Here is a 21,813-nt window from a genome sequence, read left to right on the forward strand (position 1 = left end):
TTTTTTGATTTATATCTTCGATCTCACGATCGTTTAATTTTGTAAATTTATTCATTTCACCAATTAAATAAATTAAAAAAATTAACAAGTAAATAATAATTAATAAATGAACAAACAACACTCAAGAGCGAAAAAAATAGCATGCGTATAAACAATATACTTGGCGCGCGAGTGCTTGACTAAGAATATTCGTCAAAACTATAAAAATGTCGCAACAGACCATAGGGACTTCAAAGTCCGTTGTGATTATTGTCAATAAACACATATTTATACACAATAATAATGATATTCAATGGTACGTTCTGTTTCTCGGGATTATAACGAAAAGAATAATAATAAAACCCATTGCTTATCTATACTGGTTCGCGCTGTGGCTATTTATATAAATATCGATATTTATTTTATGGGCTAAACTATATTTATTTTATTATGTGATATATTTTACGCCATCTATTGATTTCACAGAAAATTTTCGGGAACATTATTGATTAAAAATGGAGTGACTTATAAGTCACTATGGTCAGATAGTACTTAATTTATTTTACCTATGTTTAAATGGATAAAATACACAGCGGACTCAAAAGTCCCGTTGGTCGGCAAAGGGTTAATTGGGACGAAGAGAGCATTCGCCCCCTTATGGCTCGTATTTTTTTTTGAATATAATACATTGATTTATTTGAAAAATGTATAAATAATTAAGAATATAAATTACTAGTCTATCATTATAACAGGAACATGAGCTGTAATGAACTGTAAATTATTTTTAAGTTTGTATTAAAAAAAAATTAGTTTCGACCCCTTCTCCTGGCATCAACTCAAATACGCCCTTATATTTTTACATGGTTGATATCATATTATAACGCAAGTAATATCGTATACTAGTATCACATCTAGACATTAGTCGATTAAAAAATTACCTATTCAATTGATTAATCTAGATAATATTTATTCATCATTCTGATATTTACAATTATTTATTATGCATTATTCAACGAGTTATTCTAGATAATTTTATTCATTATTTAGTAAGTCATTATTATTCATTATTCAATTATTCAGTATTTATTAATCTTCATAGTATATTTTATCTCTCACATGATCCGTAGAAAGTTTAAAATTCTAACTTTTGAAATTGGAAATTTGAAATTGGCGTGTTTCTAATTTATTTTTATATTATCTGCCATCGAAAATGTCAAAACCAAAAATCATAAATAATATTGTTGTACGCGAAACCTCAACGGTCGGCCAGAGGTAATCCGAAGGCTTCGCCACATCCGATATAAGCCCGACTGTAACGTCAGTCAAAAATATAGTATACACCATAAATAATCGTACCCTTAACTTATATTAAAATAAACAACTTGTAATAATAATGTGCAAATGACGGGCGCCAAAGTTAAAGTACTAATATGAAAATATAAATTAATAATAATATTAATAATAACAAGAGTTATAATAATGATCTTAACAAAAAATGATAATAATTATAATAATAAATTCTGAACAATAAAATAATTCAAATCACGCTACGTGTCATCAGTTGCGAGAGTGAATACCACGAACGGTCTTGGGGTCTGTGTAGTTGCACCCACACAACCGTATACGAAAGCCATCAAGGCCGGCAGATGACGAAGAATCCTGATCAGCTTACTGGACGCGTTCAACCCCGACGACGGTGACACTACTGATGACCCTGAATGGCGGATGTGGAGAATACAAGCCACGCGCACGAAATGGTAGACCACGGCATAACTATTCGACCGACGGCACGGCCCAACCGAACACTCGTGACGAGAATGTGGGAGACAATACGGTGTTTGCACGGTTACGCGGTGATAGTCTTCAACAGGAAGAAAACAAACAAGCACAAAATAAAGGTTGGCACAGCCTCGGAAAATAATTCCACCGCGATAAAGTGCGCCGACAGATCGAGAAAATTCCCTCATCAGTACGTCATCGGGAGAAACCGGTTATCACGGCCAGATACAAATATAATAGCTCGTTTAAACAATTGCTATCTATGAGGGACTAATCTATTGGTTTAGCACTCGATAATCGACATATTATTTTCCCGCACATGAGTTTAGTAAAATATTTGCAAATAATTTATTATTATTATTATTATGATTTGCTGTGGTATATATATATTTATAAATATGTTAACGGAAAAGATGAAAATTCAGGAATTGTCAATATATCCTAGTCATTGTTGACAATGACTAGAAAGGTTAGGCAATATTATTAATCCGCATTCAAACAAATATCAACACCGCTTTATCGGTGATCAATCTGATTATGGAACATTCAAGTCTTCATGAAATATATATTAATTTTAAATGACGAACGTTTTTTTAAATTTTTTGTGGTGTTATGAACGGAGCCCTAGTCAAACCATTGCGGAGCACCAAAGGCTTCACAGAGCACAGTTTGGGCACCGCTGTACTAGATTATATAATTCCAAGTGTCTTAGTAATTTACCACGTAACAATAAAGATTAAAATTATGATTTATCCTAAATAGCTAATAAGTATTAAAATATATTAAATTTTAATGTTATTATCAATGTCTTCTTTTATTAGGAATTTTTATCAATGACTAGTTATTGACATTAATTCCTTACTAAATCAGGCATTATCGACATTGACTAGTCATTGTCAACACGGACTGATTGTCATCTTTTCCGGTAACATATATATTAATTGAGTATAAAGTTGTATTAAAATCAAATTTAAACTATCAATTTTTGCATGGAATCAAAAATTAAAATTATTTATTTCTTACTTTTATCATTTCTGTCATGATTATTGTTATTATTATGTATATAATTGTTATTGTAATTACAATTATTTGCTTTGTTATGGATATTATATTTTAATTTTATTACACAAAAATCGGAAATTATTCACAAATTATTCAATTTTATATTAAGAATAATCAATTTATTCACAAGTTAAATAATTCAGAATAATTTTTATTTTTTATTCACAACTAACATTATTTAAAATTAAATTAAAGACCTTTGACACACTTAATAAAGTCATTCATTATATGATAATGTACATTGTTATAACATTGTATATTATGGAAAACGATAACATTTTCATAGACATTTTCCTTCTATATATAACAGGATCCATCTTATAAGATGACTAGATAAAATATTTAACTGTTTCTATTTAGTATGTTGAAAATGTTTTAAATATTGATTCATTACGAGATTTAATATAAAGGCATAATATTTGAAATTAACAAAGCCATGGAATCAATAGACGGATTTCGAGTGTCAAGATTTCAGTTTATGACGTATGGAGCAATTTCTTTGGTTATTGCATTGTGGTGTTACTACAAATGGAACCGTAAGGAAATTAATTGATTTGCAGCTAAACTAAAAGAGCCTCAGAAAAGGGTCTGTATATATATATTAATTATATGTATTAAATAAACAATAAATAATTTAATTTAAATCGCATTACTAGTTGTCTCTCGAAAGAACCGAATCGTATTGTAGTAAACCGACATTTTACATAAATAACGTCGTTTCAAAGTATAGTCAAAGTATAGAACAACATCACGCCACTGGATCGGAACATTTATGCTGCCACCCAATTCGCTAAGGACGAGTTTTGGTACATCGCGCCATTCCTATGACGTCAATCATCCTCTCCCTAATTACTGCATGTCCCATATAAATAGGAGTCGTTATTAAAGAGGTTTTTAGAGGTAGTTGAATATTCAATTATAAACCTTAATGCAAATAGCTACTCTCTGGCAGAACACTTAGATTCTGTCGACAAATTTGTAATTGTATAATTATTTTGTTATTTAATAAAAAAAAAGTTTAACTTTATTTCAACGTGTCAAAACAAACTTCGTTACTAAAAACTCTCAACTCCTTCCAATTAGTCAACACTTGGAAACGTGCATTCGTCGTTAAAAAGCGTGCAGTAATCAAGCGGTGAGAGTGATCAGGTTACTACATAAAAATATGGTGTCAGGTGCGGGGTAATTCTTTATCGAAGGAAAATTTTTGAGTAAAATCAAAAAAAAAAAGTACTTCGAGAGTCACCGACGAAACCACGTTCACGACCAGACTAAGAGGAAGAGGTTCAGAGAGTCAGTAACACGCAAATCAAGTCCAGAGAGGAAAATAATTCAAGTCAAGTCCAGGGAGCATCACACACACATTTAATTCATTTCCAGGGCAATCCAAGAAGGACGGAAGTCAAGTCATTTCACGGGCCACATCTGAAAATGCAAACTCTGTAAGTCGTTTAAATATTATATTGTATGTCTGACGGAGTAAACCAAAATTGGCAAGTAGTAGCATATAATCCGGAAACACTTAGAATCAAAATGGTTAACACGGATAAATTAGGTTTTGAGGGGGCACTCAAGTTAGACCTTCTTTCTCGGGAGGAACCGAATCCGATTTAGCTTCATTTTTGGCTAAATGTGAATTTATTTTTAAAAATATCCCCGATACATTAAAACCCAATATTTTAGAAGCTATACTAACCCAATTGAAAAGTAATGCATTCGAAGCTGTTAGATACAAAAAAATTAATACCTGGGACGAATTAAAAAATTTATTTAAAACTGTTTTTGGATTAGCATATTCAGTGTCGTACTTACAAATACAATTAAGTCAAATTCGAAAAAACGCAAAAGAATCGGTTAAAGAATTTTCCATTAGAATAGAAAAAACTGCACACGAACTAATGCACGCGTTAACGATAGATAGGGAAGCAGCCGAAACTGATATAATAGCACAAACAGTGCGAGCTCACGCATTGAGTGTATTCATAGCAGGCGTTCCACAAGCTATCGGCATAATATTAAAATTGCGTAACATACAAATTGTCGAAGAAGCAGTACTAAGCGCGATGGAAGAGGAAAAAACAACCGAGTATTACGGAAACGCGAGCGGATCTAATAAATTCCCGAACAATAAAAATTAAAATCAGCAAAAATAGACATGACTATTATATGTAGTTAGTGCAATAACGGTTGTTTGTCTGTTTCTGTTTATAGCAAGTTCCATAGAACAAGAACCATGGTGTAGAAGAAATCACAATATGAGACCAAGGCGAATAATCAAACGAAAACCAGCAACTGAACTAGTGGAATTTCAAGTACTAGTCCAACCCCAAGAACCTAAACAATCAGAATCAAATAATGATAGTTCAGTAACGAGCAATTCTCAAAATCCACCAAAGGACGACATTTCTCAAGTGAAGATTAAGATTGAGATGTGACGTCCACATCTCAAAATATGAGATATTCCGTGTATCCACGTTTATGATACGGAGTATCATTCTAAGAGGGGAGGAATGTAGTAAACCGACGTTTTACATAAGAAACGTCGTTCCAAAGTATAGTCGGTCAGAACAACATCACACCACCGGATCGGAACATTGATGTTGCCACCCGATTCGCTAAAGACGTGTTTCGGTACATCACGCCATTCTTATGACGTTAATTATCCTCTCCCTAATTACTGCATGTCCCGTATAAATATTAGTCGTTATTACAGAGGTTTTTAGAGGTAGTTGAATATTCAATTATAAACTTTAATGCAAATAGCTACTCTCCGGCAGAACACTTAGATTCTGTCGACAAATTTGTAATTGTATAATTATTTTGTTATTTAATAAAAAAAAGTTGAACTTAATTTCAACGTGTCAAAACAAACTTCTTTACTAAAACCTCTCAACTCCTTCCAACTAGTCAACTCTTGGAAACGTGCATTCGTTGTTAAAGAAGCGTGCAGTAATCAAGCGGTGAGAGCGATCAGGTTACTACACTATATTCAATACATTTTTCATATTTTATTTTTACAGAACCTGCCTGGCAAGCTTGCCTGACTACTTTTGAATTTATATCGATTTGAATTGTCAACTAACACCAAACTTTCTCTTTTTATTCCCTTCGCATATAGCAAATTATTATAACCACTTGGACCAAATTAAAGTTTATTTCATTTAATAACGACAACAATTAGTATAGTATTATGTAATTTTTAACGACCCACGATTGCTGCGTATCTTCGTCATGGATTAATTTAGTTTAACACTAACAGCCCGACACACCACACACACACACACACACACCTAACCTAACCTATACATTAGTATATACAAGTTATTTTAATATCAATATTATCGTTACTTTATATTTTGTAAATTAATATTTTGTGGTAGAAAAAACAAATATACGTGCATTAATTAGTGTTTTGTCCGTGGCGCTTGTACGTAAATTATAATATTGTTCATAACTCTACCAATTGCACCGTCAGAGAACTAGTGAGTTTTTGTATTATTTTTGATTTATGTATATTATAAGCTTATAATACTTTCTTAACAAATTTTTTATAGTACTCTTTAGTCACCATTACTGTATTTTTATATTAGTAATATGTTACTTGCGCATATCATTCATGGGCGTGGTCGTATCCCTGACACAACTATTATATTTATTTGAAATCAAATATTTCATTTATACGAATAAATATGAATACTCCACTTTTATTATTCCAAGTTTAAGTAAGAAATTTAATGTTATAAATAGGGTCCGGATTTTTATGTATTTACATATTTGTAATAATTGTATGCAGTTCGACGGGAGTAAAAAATATGAACGATTTATATAGCGGAGAATCTATAGAAAAAAGTTTATTTTGCATATAAATGCATATTTTAAGGTTGAGAGTAGAGCTCTTAATACACGTGAATTCACGGAATTCACGTGTCACGTGTAAAATTCAAAATAAAAACGTATATCCTTAACTTAATACTGTATTAATAATATTTTATTAAAACTTCAAGTGTATAACATAAAATTACTAATTTTCATCATTATAAAAATGGATTTATACTTGGATAAATACGGAATTCACGTGTACACGTGAATTCCGTGACACGTGTTTTAAGAGCTCTAGTTGAGAGCATATTTGAAGAATTAGACATAATAAAGCATATTTTGATATATAATAGTCATTTTATTTATAATTCACTATAGAAACTAAATTTATGAGTTCATGAAGTATTGTGGGGAAATATTTTGTTTTTCGGTATGTTATATTTTTGGAGAATTTGTATTAAAACTATATCTTGCTTATCGAAACAGTCATCGACAACAATGAAGACTAATTATATTTAAATTTCCTTCATACCATTATAGTTTTAGCATGATTATTATTATTATTATCGTGATTTTTAGTCTTATATTGGATAAACACGCTGCATCGTGTTGTCGTACATTTAGTTGGTATTTAATCGCCATGCAATAGTCGTCAGTCGGTAATCGCCTATAAATATAATTTCATAATCCGCATTCCGTATAAAAACGAATTTCTTTAATAATTTTTCATACACTCGTACATTTTAAAATGCCGAAAATTCGTAGTAATATTCAAACTTAAATAAAACAATGGATTGCATTGTATAATAAAACAGATCACACAATTTTTACTACGGACGGTTCTATAGTGTTTTGTCAATTATGTGACAAAAAAATCGTTTGCACAAAAAAATTTCAAATACAACAACACGTTGATACCGCTTTGCATAAAAGTTCTTTAAACCGTAACTTAATCACCATAGGAAACATATGCATTTTATTAAGTATTAGCTTAATTCGAGTTGTGTATCTGTGTATGTAGTACGTAACGTACCATCTGATGGGCGTTTACGACAAAGTGGCGCCTAATGTGAGGCTCGAACCCTCGAACCCAAGATTAAGTACACGACACTATTGAGAACAAAGTCCTGTACAACGTTGTCATATATAAGTGATATGTAGGTAAATACTTATGAATTTAATACTCTGTTCTTCAAATTTAAAAATTCTATTTAATTCTATTTTAGGTTTCACCGTTATGGTAGTCTTGGTTGTTAGGTATTACAAAAATGTGTAAATAAAATTTTTTCTAATTTTTTTCACGTTTTTTCATAGTTTCTTTTTAAATTGAATATGAATATTTTGGGTAAAAATCATTCCCCTCCCCAACTTCCGATACGTCATTGAGCTGGAATTTAGATTTATTTTTAAATATTTAAATACATTTATTTATTAATCATTTATTAATTATTATGAATTAAATAATTAATTATTAATAATTAAATAAATAATTAATTAATCCTCTTTAAATATTTTTCGCCAGACTACATTTTAAGGACTTCAGCACCAATGCTTGGCAATCATTAAACTATATTTTAAAATGGCTTGTATCCAAATATTATCTAACCATAATGGTAAGGTGCGATGCCAATAATAATAAAATACAAGAGTGTATCTGAAAGCATTAAAGTCACAACACATCATTGGAGATAACAATATTATAAAATATTTCTACAAATAATAAGTAAGTATTATAACAAGATTTCTATAAGAAAAACAATTTTTATGTATAAAAACGTTAAACATTGTACCACAGTAACCGAAATGGACATAGTTATGGAATTAACTAGTTGGATTCGATCCAAGTCTATTGTTTGTGCAGTAATATTTTCAGTTATAACTGTTCTATGGTGGTTTCACTACAAATGGAATCGTAGAGACATTAATAGATTTGCAGCTAAACTAAAAGGGCCTCCATCATACCCGATCATTGGTTCGGGGCTCGAATTTATCGGAACATCTCAACGTAATTTACAAATATAATAATAGTACATACGTCTATGAAAGGCGTATGAACAAAAATTTTAATAATATAATATAATACAATGTATAGACTATAATAAATGTGCATTAACTTATGGGTTTTTAGAGGTCATTGAAAATTTAATAAAACTCGGTGATAAATATGGGCCCGAACCATTCAAAATCTGGATGGGTACATCTTTTAGCATATTCATAATTAATCCAGAAGATTTGCAAGTAATAATTTATAATAATATATAAAATACTTTTAATATTTTAAATTGAATAATTTATTTTGTGACTACAGACTATCAATTTTTAAAAAAATAAAATTGAACAACTTTTTAGTAACATATAAATAATTTAAATTATTATTTACTATGCTGAGTTTTTAAGCCACTGGCTTATATTAAATAGAAATCACTAAAAAATGAAAAGGACATTTTTATTATTACTAATCTATCTACATGATATTGCAAATTTGTTATAGATTATATTAAATAGTTCCAAGGCCCTTCAAAAAGGCAGTTTTTATAAATTTTTAAAGAACCTGATCGGTGAAGGCTTATTATCAGCTCCAGGTTAGTGCATTTAATATTATATTGATAATTGTTATGGATTACAAAAAAATAAATTTACCTGCTTGGAATAAAAATAATATTAAATGAGAAATAATGAGACGGAGGCACTAATACGGTTAACATGCAAATAAAATGAATGAAGGGGAAAAACATAGAAAATTATAATTGCAATTTATTTTTTAAGTATTTGTTGATTGATTGTATTCATTAAAAATATAATATTATCTTTCAATCAACAAATGAGAAAGCGAAGTATTGGTGATTTAATCACGTGGAGTTGTAAGAATAGAGTTTAAATTAGAATAAGAATTATAATTTTTTTTTCTTCAACAATTTTAGTTGATAAGTGGCGAGTGCATCGTCGTTTAATTTCTCCTGTGTTTAATGCCAACCTTCTGAATCAGTTTCTTCCTGTTTTTCATCAGAAAAATAAGGTTCTGATTGAAAAATTAAGCAAGGAAATTGATAAAACACAACCATTTGATCTTTGGGAATACATAGGACCCACTACTCTTGATACAATTTGCCGTATGTATATTATACATTGTGTAATATTCGTATTTAATCGATTATTACATTATACGTTCATAATAAGCATTTTATGTGTGTAGAAAATATGATGGGTTACAATCTCGAAACTCAATTAAGCGATAAGTTCGAATTCTTTGATACAATATTGAAGTAAATACGAGTTATTCAAATATTCAGGTCTTACACACTAATAATTATACAATTTTGAATTATTTTTAGAGCATCAGAATTAGATGTAATGAGGATATTCAAACCATGGCTTCATCCGAATATCATATTCACAATTTATCGAAAACTCACAGGTTTACAAAATATCTATAAGACATTGAACAAACTACCAAATAAGGTAAGTCATTTTGAGAGATCGAATTGATCTTAAATAAATCAATTGTTTACGTCCAGGTAATCAAAGAAAAGAAAGAAATATATATTCAGAGAAAAATAACTAGTAAAACGAATGGTTTGGATGATTCTACGTACGGAGACATAAGTAAGTTATTACTCAACTTTAACTGGTTTATTCATTTAATAGAAGCTAAATTATTTTATTCGTTTTTTTTTTCATTATTACTCAAATAGAAAAACCTTCGAAAGGGTTTCTGGACACGTTATTAGAATTGAATGAAGTTGGTGCTAATTTAACAGATATAGAAGTTCGGGATGAAGTAGTGACTATGATGAGTGCTGTGAGTATTTCTTAAAGCAGTACAATTTTAAATAATTGCTTTGATTATAACTATAAATTGATCTCTACAGGGAAGTGACACTAGTGCTGTTACAATATGTTTTTGTCTTTTATTGTTAGCCATTCAACCAGATATCCAAGTAAGTAACCCCATTTAGAAAATTTAGAAATCACATTATACATTTTATATTTATTACATAAATATTTCTTATTGCATTATAAAGCCTTGGTTTACTACAATAATGTAATGCATTTTGCTCAATAAACGCGTTTATATGATAACGTTTTAATGATACGTGATGGAAGGGTTTGACTACACTGTGTATGCTTTAGGGGTGTATTTTAGGGGGGGGGCGAAAGGGCATCCCTCCTGAATCTGCATTTGAGGAATCGATTATGAGATACACATTTCAAATTTTTTTAATGTGGATCATTTTATAATGAAATCAAATTACGCGTGGCTGTGAATATTGAATTGGGCTTTTTGTCGGGTCCATACTTAGTGAAAAATCAAATAAAACATAAGCGTAACTTTCAAAACACAGACAGGTGTTAAAAAATGAATTACACAAATGTCGATTCTAAGTGGATCCGTCATTAGATTAAAAATAAAACCACAAATATTAATATTTTACTTCATTTAAATACTACCAACAATTTTACTAGTAAATTATGAGACTGAATTTGTTTAGAGATTTGTTTTATATTTTTCCGTACAATGTCTTTAATATTATTATTTTCGTAATATCTGTCATTTAATTCATATACAACAGGGCAATGTTGGCCTGGCCGTGGCCGCTGAGCCGTAAAAGCGGCCGAGGCTTCTCAGTTTTTTTTTTTTTTTTAGTCTCGTAAATTTTGTTTTTGGTAGGTATATAGAGAATAAGAACCTCGTAAAGTATTCAACTGTAATTTTTAAGAGCAATTTTTCTTACGGAGCCTAGGAAATTCAAAATTGATTCAATACTCAGATACTTGCCCATTACCTATAGTATGAGCAGTGCTTAAGAGTACAATTGTCAAGAAAAGTAACAACTGTCTAACAAGTTGGAGGAGCTTTTTTGGATTAATTACGCTATTACAAGTTAAGTTAGGTTTTATCTTTTTTCTTAAAAATAGTGGGCTCGAACGAGGCCACGAGGACCCTACTTGCCAGAACCTGTAGGGGTCCCGGGACACTGCTGTTGGGGATTATGCAAATATTGCATACATAAATACGTATAATGTATATGAGTACAGTGGTTGACATATTATTACTATAATAACTATATTATACTATATATATATATATATTTGGTCTTGTTTTTGACTATTTATAGCATTAAAGCAAAACTTGGTTTATTTTCCCAGGAAATTGCTTATCGACGAGTTCGACAAACAATGTATCATTCTATTATTCTATTCAGTGGTATAAGGTATTTAACTATTTTCGAATATTATATTACTGTAAACATTGAACAACAGTGCGATACCAATTTCTATTATTATTTATATTATAATAAAACGAGTAATAAAATAATATTATTTTTTCTTTAACTGTGGATGTGTGTCAATTGTGTGATAGTGTAAATTTAATGTATTACTAAATTACATATTAAATTATTAAATTAAAAATGAAAAGACAGTCGAATGTCTTTATTTCATTTTTTCAAAAAAAAGTTAAAGAAACTAAGAAAACAGCTTGTCAAAATGTGATTCAGATCAAGACCAACCTAGCAAAGAACTTGTAATAAAGTTGAACTATTTTTTGAAATAATCTAAATGTTTGTCATGTCAATTTCAATACACAATCCAAATTCATTGCGAAATCATTAATTAGTAACTGGTCAAGATTTGAAAGTAGTTGTACATCTAATTTATTAGTTGATATTTATTCAGCCACAATTCCGGTATCTATTTATCTATAAACAAAATTATTAATTATTTACAAGCGTGAAATATAATAGCTGCCTTGAAAAAATAAATTGAGAAAATAATAAATGACGACTATGTATTAAATTTGTATAAAAATTGTCAGCATTTTTTAAAAAAATAAATAATCATTTTTATGAAGAAGATTTAATTTATATTTAAGATAAAATGTATTTCAAAAAAAAAAAAACTTTCTGGAGAAAAGTGTTGCGATGAATCAAGAATTATATGTCCATATAATAAATTTAAATATGATACTTTTTTAATTATAGATACTATTCAAAATATTATTGAGTCACGATTCATAAAAAATAAAAATTTATTAAAAGACTTGAACTAGTTGGATAGTTGGATCCCAGAACATTTGCAGTATTTAACAACATTGAAATAATGCCTATATCAGCTTTGAGTAATTTATGTAAGATATCTGGATTGAATGATCAAGTAATCTTAACAAAATTGAAACAATTTTCCAGTAAATATGTAAACTTTATACCACAAATACCTAAATATACTACTGATTATGACTCAGAAAAAAAGTTATTTTTAAACAATAAAGATGTAAGTGGAAGTGATGAAGATAATGATGAAATACCAAAATCAATAAATTGCAATAAATGCAACAAATGTATTCACTGTGCATTTTTGATAGTACGATAATGCCAGTCCAATTTATTTTCAAATTTATTTATCATTTATAAGTTTGCTTTGTTATTGCTATCAACACAAACAACTTGTAAAAGGGTATTTTCAAAGCTTAAATGTATAAAAAAAAAACTTCGCTCAACATTACACCAAAATTATCTTACCCTATTAATGCTGATGGCTATAAAAAAACAATATATTGTATTACTATTGATACCAAACAACTGATTGAGACCATAGCTAATTCATAATTAATAATTTATAAATCTATTGTTCTGTTGTCCATGACTGACGTGAATAGTAAAACAAAGACGTGAGGAAACATTTACGCCCTTGAATTATTTATAACGCTAATCACTGTTTTTCAACAATACAACTTTTACGTGATCACGCTAAATGCAACAAAAATCTTTTTCGTTTAAACTTTAATTTGCTGTAATTCAGTCAATTTTTGAAATATGAAAAAAAGTTTGTTAATCAAAGTTCATTAAAAAAAATCGTTTTATCAACCTCTGTTGTTGAAAAAAGGTGTTGCAAAAAAAAAACCCCACAGGTTTAATTGCGAATGCGCACAATAAAAGGATAAAAAATTTGAAAATTATCACAAAATAGGTATTTTAGTACTTTGCAGATCTTGTAAAACCTCATTTCAATCTAAGGCCGGCCATACACGATGCGATTTACAACAGAGGTTTACTTGTATAGCTTATCTACGCGGGCAAATCGGAGCAGAAGATCGTAAACTGCGGCAAAATTTACCTTTTTCTAAAAGTCGATAAGTAAACTGCGGCAAAAAAAAATGTTGATTATACAATCTGCGGCAATTTATTATATATACCTTCTATTATAGAAGATATATATAATAAATTGCCGCAGTTATAGTTTTAGTTATAGTTATAGTAACGATATACACGTTTATCGTTTAATTAGGAATAATATGTGTTAAGACCAGGGCTTCAAACCGATTAAAACAGTTTTTTTTAATAACCGGTTTTATTGGAAAATGTGTATAAACGAAAACAAAATTGGAACCACGTTTACTTATTTTATAGAACGAAAACGAAATAGTTAACCAGAAAAATATTTTTCGTTCTCAAACGAAAATAAATAAATTTTTAATTACGAAAAATAATTAATATTTAATTTTAGTTTTTACACATTTTGTTAAGTTGGTCAGCTTTTTGTTTGACAAAAGAAAGGTAAAAATTATTAGATAAATATAAAATAATTCGCAAAATAAAAATTGAACAGTTGGTAAGTAGGACTACTGGTCGTAACTCTACACTACTGTAGATAATACGTGAACACAATTAATGACAACTAGAAACCACATTGTTTATTGTTACCACTTTTAATAGACGATGGTGTTGTCTTAAATTGTATCAAATATTTGTAAATTTGTTTAACATTTTAAATTAATATGGTTCTTCTTTTTTATCTTACTCGATAATAAATATTGCAGTTATGTTGTTCATTATGTGTGTTAGTATATTCAATATTATAATAAAATTTAAAAATGTGTACCATATTATTTATTGTATATTAATATACAATCTCTGAAATAGTATTAATATATATTTATATCCTTACTCAATGTAGCGTATAAAATATTCTCGAATTGTGTTTTAGACAGAATAAAAGAAAAAGCGGATCAAATAATAGGGCACTATCAAAGAGGTTTTAGAGCTGACAGATCCACGATGGACCAGATGTTCATAATTAGGCAATTGTATCAAAAATCTTGGGAGTTTGATAAAGAAATTCATACACTTTTCGTGGACTTCAAGAAAGCGTATGATAGTATCCATAGAGAGAGTCTACTGAGTATTATGAAAGAAGTTCATTTCCTGCAAAAACTGGTCAATTTAGTTTTCATTAGTGTTATGGAGACCTTGATAAGAGTTCAGGTAGGAAATTCAATAACGGAACCGACTGCAGTGAATTCGGGGCTAAGACAAAGTGATTCGCTATCGCCGGTTCTGTTAAACGTGGTGTTGGAAAAGGTTATTAGAGAAATGCAAATTGGGCCTAACGAGGGTATTAAGCTATAAGACACATCGATAGGCCTACTTGCTTATGCTGAAGATATAGTATTGATGGAAGAGTCTCAGGATAGGTTGAAGACTTTATTTAGTAGGCTGTATAAAGCAGCATCAAGAGTAGGACTTTGTGTAAACGAAGAAAAAACGGAGTATATGCTTATGAGTAGACGGAGACTACCTATTTGCCAGTCCATAAAAATAGATCACTATGAATTTAAAATGGTAAAACAGTTCATATACCTAGGTTCTATTTTGACTGAAAAAAATAATATAGCAAGCGAGGTAGCTGCAAGAATTTAAGCTGGGAATAAATGTTACTATGGACTAACTGAGGTACTAAACACACGAGCAGTATCGCGAAGAATAAAAAAACAATTATATACGTCTATAATACGACCGGTTGTATTGTATGGTTCGGAAACATGGTCACTTAGAGAAATAGAGGAACATAGATTCATGATCTTTGAAAGAAAGGTGTTGCGGAATATATATGGTCCTGTCAAAGACGAAATAACTGGGGAGTGGAGACGAAGAAAGAACATAGAGCTGGGAACATTATATTGTAGTTCGGACACATTAGAAGTCACCAGAAACAGAAGAATACGATGCGCTGGCCATGCTAGGAGGAGCCAAAATTCACTATTACAAGCAGTGATTGAACAAAATCCTATAGGTAAAAGGCCTCTGGGAAGACCAAAAATGCGATAGGAAGATATTATAAAAAAGGATGTTGAATAGTTAAGAGGTGTTTCCAATTGAAGAAATCTAGCATTGGATAGAGAAGGATGGAAGCTTGGTTGTGAGATGGGATGGTCTTAAAGGCCCAATAAACCCAAAAAAAAAAAAAAATAATAAAAGATTAAAATGTATATTAATATACGGCCTCTGAAGCTAAAAAAAAATATATTATAAATAAATAAATTATGAACTTATTTTAAGAATATCTCACGATAGTTAAATTTTGTAATTAATTATTTCATAATTATTACAATGAATTGTCTGAGATATAAAATTGTTATAAAAAAGTTAATTTATTTAAAAGAACAAAATTAAACGGTTCTATTACATTGAAAACCGGTTTTAAAAAACTATAAAATATAAGATCAATATTAATCAGTTTTTGAAACCGAATAAAATAGTAGATGAACTAAAACCATTAACCACAAAAAATCATTATGGTTTGAAGTCTTGGTTATGACAGCTGTTAGTCTAGAGACTCTTTATATTAAGAGTATATGAGTATAAGGCATAAAAATAAATAAAAACCAATTTTTAAAAATGAAAAATATTATTATTATTATTAAAAAATATTTTAAGAGACCTTAATGATCGCGTGTAACTAAGGATGAACATTTTGTCCTTTATTTTTAAAACATACTTTTTTCAAAAATGCATATCTTGAAATTCGTCCTTCTTCTTTCATTTAACGCTGTTTGTTAATAAATTTCTATTTTTGCGCTGTCGCTTTATTTCTTTTTTGTATTATCCCTTCTTCTACATTTTTAAATTATATATATATGTATCAACTTATATATGACTAGTATAATCAAAAGTAAAGGAACCGATATCACCAGTATGTTTCGTTAAAACTTAAAAAGACATTTGGATTTACCTTACCACTTTGTACGCAAGACGCAACATTTCATAATTAATTAAACGATATACGTACATAGGTAGATATATATAATTTAGGTATTATAATAAATAGTATATATAGAAGTTATGTATTTAAAATTAATTTCCGCAGTTTGTATAATGTATCTTATCAGTCTTATTGCAGATTGTAAAATCTTAAATTTTTTTTTTCCGCAGTTTACATACAGTCACCGATCACCAAAGGGTGTATACGAGCTTATTTTTGTGCAACTGTACAGATTTTGAGAACTGTTCAGTTTTCCAGAAAGAATTGAAAATTTATATTTTTTACTTGTACAGTTTTGCAGAAACGTGTATGTGTGGTTTATCTGACAACTGTATAGGTTTTATTTTAGTTTTGTTAGTTTAGTTTTTAAATACTCTCCGTTAATTTTTTTTTTATCATTTTCATAATTTTGCAATTTTAATTAAAAATTCTTTTACCAAATGTCGAATCGAAAGCGCAATCAAAAAATGGAAGATTTTATTGAGTTATACCAATATTTTACGGTTTTTGTTTTTTTTTTTTTTTACAATTAATACCTAGCTGAAACTAAACCAATCACTGTGAGTGCGTCATTGTCTTGCGTGCATGCCATGGTGACAGATGAAGTCAACTGATGGTTTAAACCTGATCATTAATTCCAACGTGTGTATGCGCATTGCCTGTACAGGTAAACCTGTACTTTTTAACTTCACAGTTTACCTCTGCAGATAAGACGCATCATGTATGGCCGATCTAAGGTCTCTGGACGAAATTATTTCGTGTTATCATTTGAGAAATGAAACAAACTGTACGTATACAGAATATATCAATAAGCCATTATATAACACTTGTTCAGATTCTATTTTGTAATGAGAGTATAATTTATTATAAACCCCATCATTTCCTTGATATAAGATGCTTGACTATTTCACTCTAATGGAGAAAACTTCATTTTTAATTTTTATTTACATTGTTTATATTATTATTTTGTTCTGATTCCTATGTTTATAACTTTTTAGGATAAGGTTTATGACGAAATTTACAGCATAATGGGCGATGGTGATGAATCAATTACCATCGAAGACACAAATAAGCTCGTTTATCTAGAACAAGTGATAAAAGAAACCCTTAGGCTATTCCCAGTCGCGCCTATGTTTCTGAGAGTACTCCAAGATGATGTTAAAATTGGTAAGTTACTTATAAATACTAAAATTACAATTTATTGTGATTAGAAAATAATAAAATTCATTATATTTTAGTTTCTTGTCCAGATGTAGTTCCAAAAGGAACAACATGTATTCTAGCTCCTTTATACACACACCATATTCCTGAGTTGTACCCAAATCCTTGGTCATTCAAACCGGAGAACTTCAACCCCGAAAATGTAGAAAAACGGCATAAATACAGTTTTATACCTTTTAGTAGTGGTCCAAGAAATTGTTTAGGTAACATAATGATATTTTATTACAAAATAAATTATAATTTAAACTATGAGTAATCAAATACAGGATCCAAGTATGCTATGCTGTCAATGAAAATTATGATATCTACGTTCTTGCAAAACTTCAGCGTGTACACCGATACTAAAATAAGTGACATCAAATTTAAATTAGACTTATTAATGAGAAGTGCTAATGGATATCCAGTAACTATTCGACGAAGAGATAGAAGGCCCACATACAAACGAAATTAGATACCTAACGAATGAGCTCAGTTTAATACGCGTAGAACTCAGTTTTGTCCATTATTTAGATAAAATATAGTTATCTTTTTATCTTATCTAGATATAAATTATTTTAAGTATATTTTTATCTTATCTAGATAAATGAATAGGACATCTAAGAATAATCATCTAGACAAATTATTATTCGGTCAATAATTTAAGTATTTTTGACACAATATTATTTCACACCACGCTTGTAGATCAAAGACATTTTATCCCAAACAAATAATAAAATAAAATAAAATTGTTTAAAATAACCTAGTATGCAGCAGGCTCTAAATTAACTCGAAATGATTCATGTGCAACGTATACCCCAAATAATAAATTTAATGTAATAATATATGTAAATAATAAATAATATTTATATATACAGTATATTACTATTTTCTGTAAAATGTTTTTTTTTCGAAATAATCATCCATCCATTATAAATAAGAGCCAATAGACGCTATGAAAAAAACTACCCGTAAAATTCTATGTGAAGCAAATCAATTTTTTTTTTTACTTAAATAATTGATACGATATTTCAGTGTTGGGAAGGAATGCGTTCCTTTTATTGGAACGAAGCTTGAAACGCGTTCCTTTTCAAATATTGGAACGAGGAACGGGAAAGAGTTCCTATTTTTGAGGAACGTGAACAAAAATTTCCATTCTTCAAATAATGAAAAAAAAAAAAAAATGAAACGCATGTTATTTTTAATAATAATATTTTTTAGAATATATTTAATGTTGGTAATTTGGTATCACTTCATCAGTCACTAGTAAATAGTAAAATAAATAACCTACTACCTAGGTATCGTTACGATACGGTAATTGTACGACTGTACAGTCAGCACGTTTACCATACCGACCCACGACCGTACCATACAATTACACCCGATGAACGCTCGAAAACACCATAGTTAACGCCATCATTTGTTCCGCCGACTCGCTCATCTTTTGCGTATCCCGACACCTCGCGCCGACTATTCGTCCTGGCCGCGTCGCTTTACGCCACCGTTCGGATCTTCGGGAGACGAAAAGTCTTGTCATCTGTCGTCTTCATAAGAGTTGTTTTTATTTAAACGATATTGAAATTATTGTCCGACCGCGTTTTTTTATTCTTCATTTCCATTTTTCAGTTTAGGAAATAAATTGAGTTTAAAAAAACCGATTGTTGTATCATTTCTACTCTCTATGCCATAGAGTCTATGGACTATAAGTTATAATCTATAGCAGTATAGCATGTCTGCATGTGTGGCATAGTATGGTACTGTGGCGTATACTTATACTTTATAGTTTATACTGTTGTACTAATAGTACTATATACATATTTATTATATGCAATATATATATATATATATATATAATAAATTATATATTTATATAGAGTGTAGATATTAGATAGTGTTAATATTATATTGATAATTAAATAATAAAACAATTCTGAGTGAAGAAGTGAGTTTTTAGACAAAATAATAAAATTCTTACAGGAAAAAATGTTACCATCAATTGATACAAATTTCAAATCTACGCTATACAATTTTTGAATTAAAACAAATAAACCAAATCAATTTTGTTAAAAATCAGTGCTCCTTTGAAGCTCTTATTTTCCGCCACTTTCTGTTAGTTTTGAAAGTAAAAATTTAGTTTCATTATAATTTATAACGAATATAAAATTTAGCCGATTATTTTTGATTTAATAGTGTTGACAAAAAACACCATTGACAACCACTCGGATCGTAAAAAATTTGTAAAGGAATGGGAACGGGAACGAGTTTCTTTTTAAGAGGAACTTTCCCAACACTGTGTAATTTACTATCAATTGTTTTTTATATAAAAAATATGATTTACCGATTGAATTTTGATTTTTCAGTATTGATAGAAGAAATCACACCCGGGAGAGGTGATTCGTTTTTCATGGGTAAGATATTGTATTGCACTATCACGCCAGAAGCGCGACTCGTCGTTATTGTAATTTTTTGTTCGAGATGGTTGATCACAAACGTGGATACTTAATAATAATAATAATAATATTATGACATATATAATTGAATGGCTGATTAGAAAAAGGTTAATATTCCAAAAGTTGAATTTTTGGAAAATAAAAAAATTATTTATTTCCTTAATTTTTACTTGAATCGAAAACTTTTCCGTAGAATATACGTATCTTAGTACCTAAGCTTTAACCTTCAAAAATATGAGATCTTAAAAATCAACTAGTTTTTTTTTATAAAAAAGATTTAATGAGCTGGAATGTTATGTTTTTTCTTCTGACTTAAATATTTATAGAAATATCAAGCTAAAAAAAATTTTTAAAAAATATTTGACACTCATTTTATTAAGTATTGATTTTTATTTTATTTAGAATATTATAAGTACTGTTTTTAACAACTTAGTTTACTTATTAAAGTATCTAACATTAAATTTCATCTAGTGCTACGAAAAATATTTAAAAAAAAATTAAAAATTAAATTTCTATCATTATCATCACTATTTGCATCATTTGAAGTTAGTTAATCCAAGATTTCGTCATAAGATCCATGGTATTCTTGTGGGACTGCTACAAAATATGGAATCACTATCAACTCCATATATTCCAGATATTTGGAGGATATAAAGTCTCAAACTTATGTTTCTTATTTCAGTTATCATAGCCCTATAATTTTCATAATATAAATTCTTGAATAACATACATGTATGGTAAATAATTATATTCTACACGCCAGGATCGGACTGGTGTCAAAAGGCCCAATCCACGATATGATCAAAGGGCCCTTAATGCTTAGGTCGGGGGGGGGGGAGAGATTTGGCGATCGCTTCCCCTTTGGATTTTTTTTTTATTACATATATTTTTGATATAAGTATACAGCTGTAAACATTGCTATATGTATATATATATAAATAAAATATTCCTATTTGCACCCTCCTTAAACAAGCTTCAAATTCACTACTGGCTTAGATTATACTAAAAATTACATATAGAAAAACATTGATTGATGAACATTGAAGAAAACAGTTTAATATTTTATTCACATACTAAATAATACGTATTATGTTATGTACTATAAAATAATTTATAACAATTTGATTAGCCTTACAAATATGAATATTAGACTTAAATAATTGATTAAAATACGTCTATACTTATTACTAAGGATGGGTCGAACTGAAGTTTTCACAAACTCGAACCCGAACTCGAACATAATATTTTTCTCGAACTGTTCGAACTCAAAGTTGTTGGTAATTCGAATTATTTTCGAATTTTCGAACTTTGAAAAATTATAACATTTAAGTTAAAACTTAAAAATTTGAGTTTTAACTAACTAGGTATGAAAAACTAAAAAGTTTAATATTACACTAGAAGTAAAATTATTAAGTTGGATTTTTGTAGGTTCGAGTGGGTGAAGGCTGTTCTTCTAGTCCGAGTTGTCGTATGTGCCTAAATCTTGATA

At 29.4% G+C, this 21,813-nt stretch overlaps 1 protein-coding gene across 2 annotated transcripts; it reads left to right on the plus strand.

The window, feature by feature from the left end:
• Positions 1-3,110: 3,110 nt before the first annotated feature.
• Positions 3,111-18,435, plus strand: LOC112687188 (cytochrome P450 4C1-like). Of its 2 annotated transcripts, XM_025559762.1 has the most exons (16): positions 3,111-3,406; positions 3,477-4,262; positions 5,032-5,794; positions 8,162-8,362; positions 8,435-8,644; positions 8,768-8,877; positions 9,131-9,221; positions 9,561-9,749; positions 9,833-9,902; positions 9,972-10,098; positions 10,155-10,242; positions 10,332-10,438; positions 10,509-10,577; positions 17,676-17,844; positions 17,916-18,101; positions 18,165-18,435. In XM_025559762.1, exons 5-16 carry the CDS (start codon positions 8,443-8,445, stop codon positions 18,347-18,349), a joined length of 1,593 nt encoding a protein of 530 aa, XP_025415547.1. In that variant the 5' UTR covers positions 3,111-3,406; positions 3,477-4,262; positions 5,032-5,794; positions 8,162-8,362; positions 8,435-8,442; the 3' UTR covers positions 18,350-18,435. The 2 variants fall into 2 exon arrangements, with proteins under 2 accessions (XP_025415547.1, XP_025415548.1); XM_025559763.1 differs by lacking the exons at positions 3,111-3,406; positions 3,477-4,262; positions 5,032-5,794 and adding an exon at positions 6,141-6,302.
• Positions 18,436-21,813: the final 3,378 nt, after the last annotated feature.

The sequence above is a fragment of the Sipha flava genome, unplaced genomic scaffold (genome assembly GCF_003268045.1).
Source record: "Sipha flava isolate LNK unplaced genomic scaffold, YSA_version1 334_pilon_pilon, whole genome shotgun sequence".
NCBI lineage: Eukaryota > Metazoa > Arthropoda > Insecta > Hemiptera > Aphididae > Sipha > Sipha flava.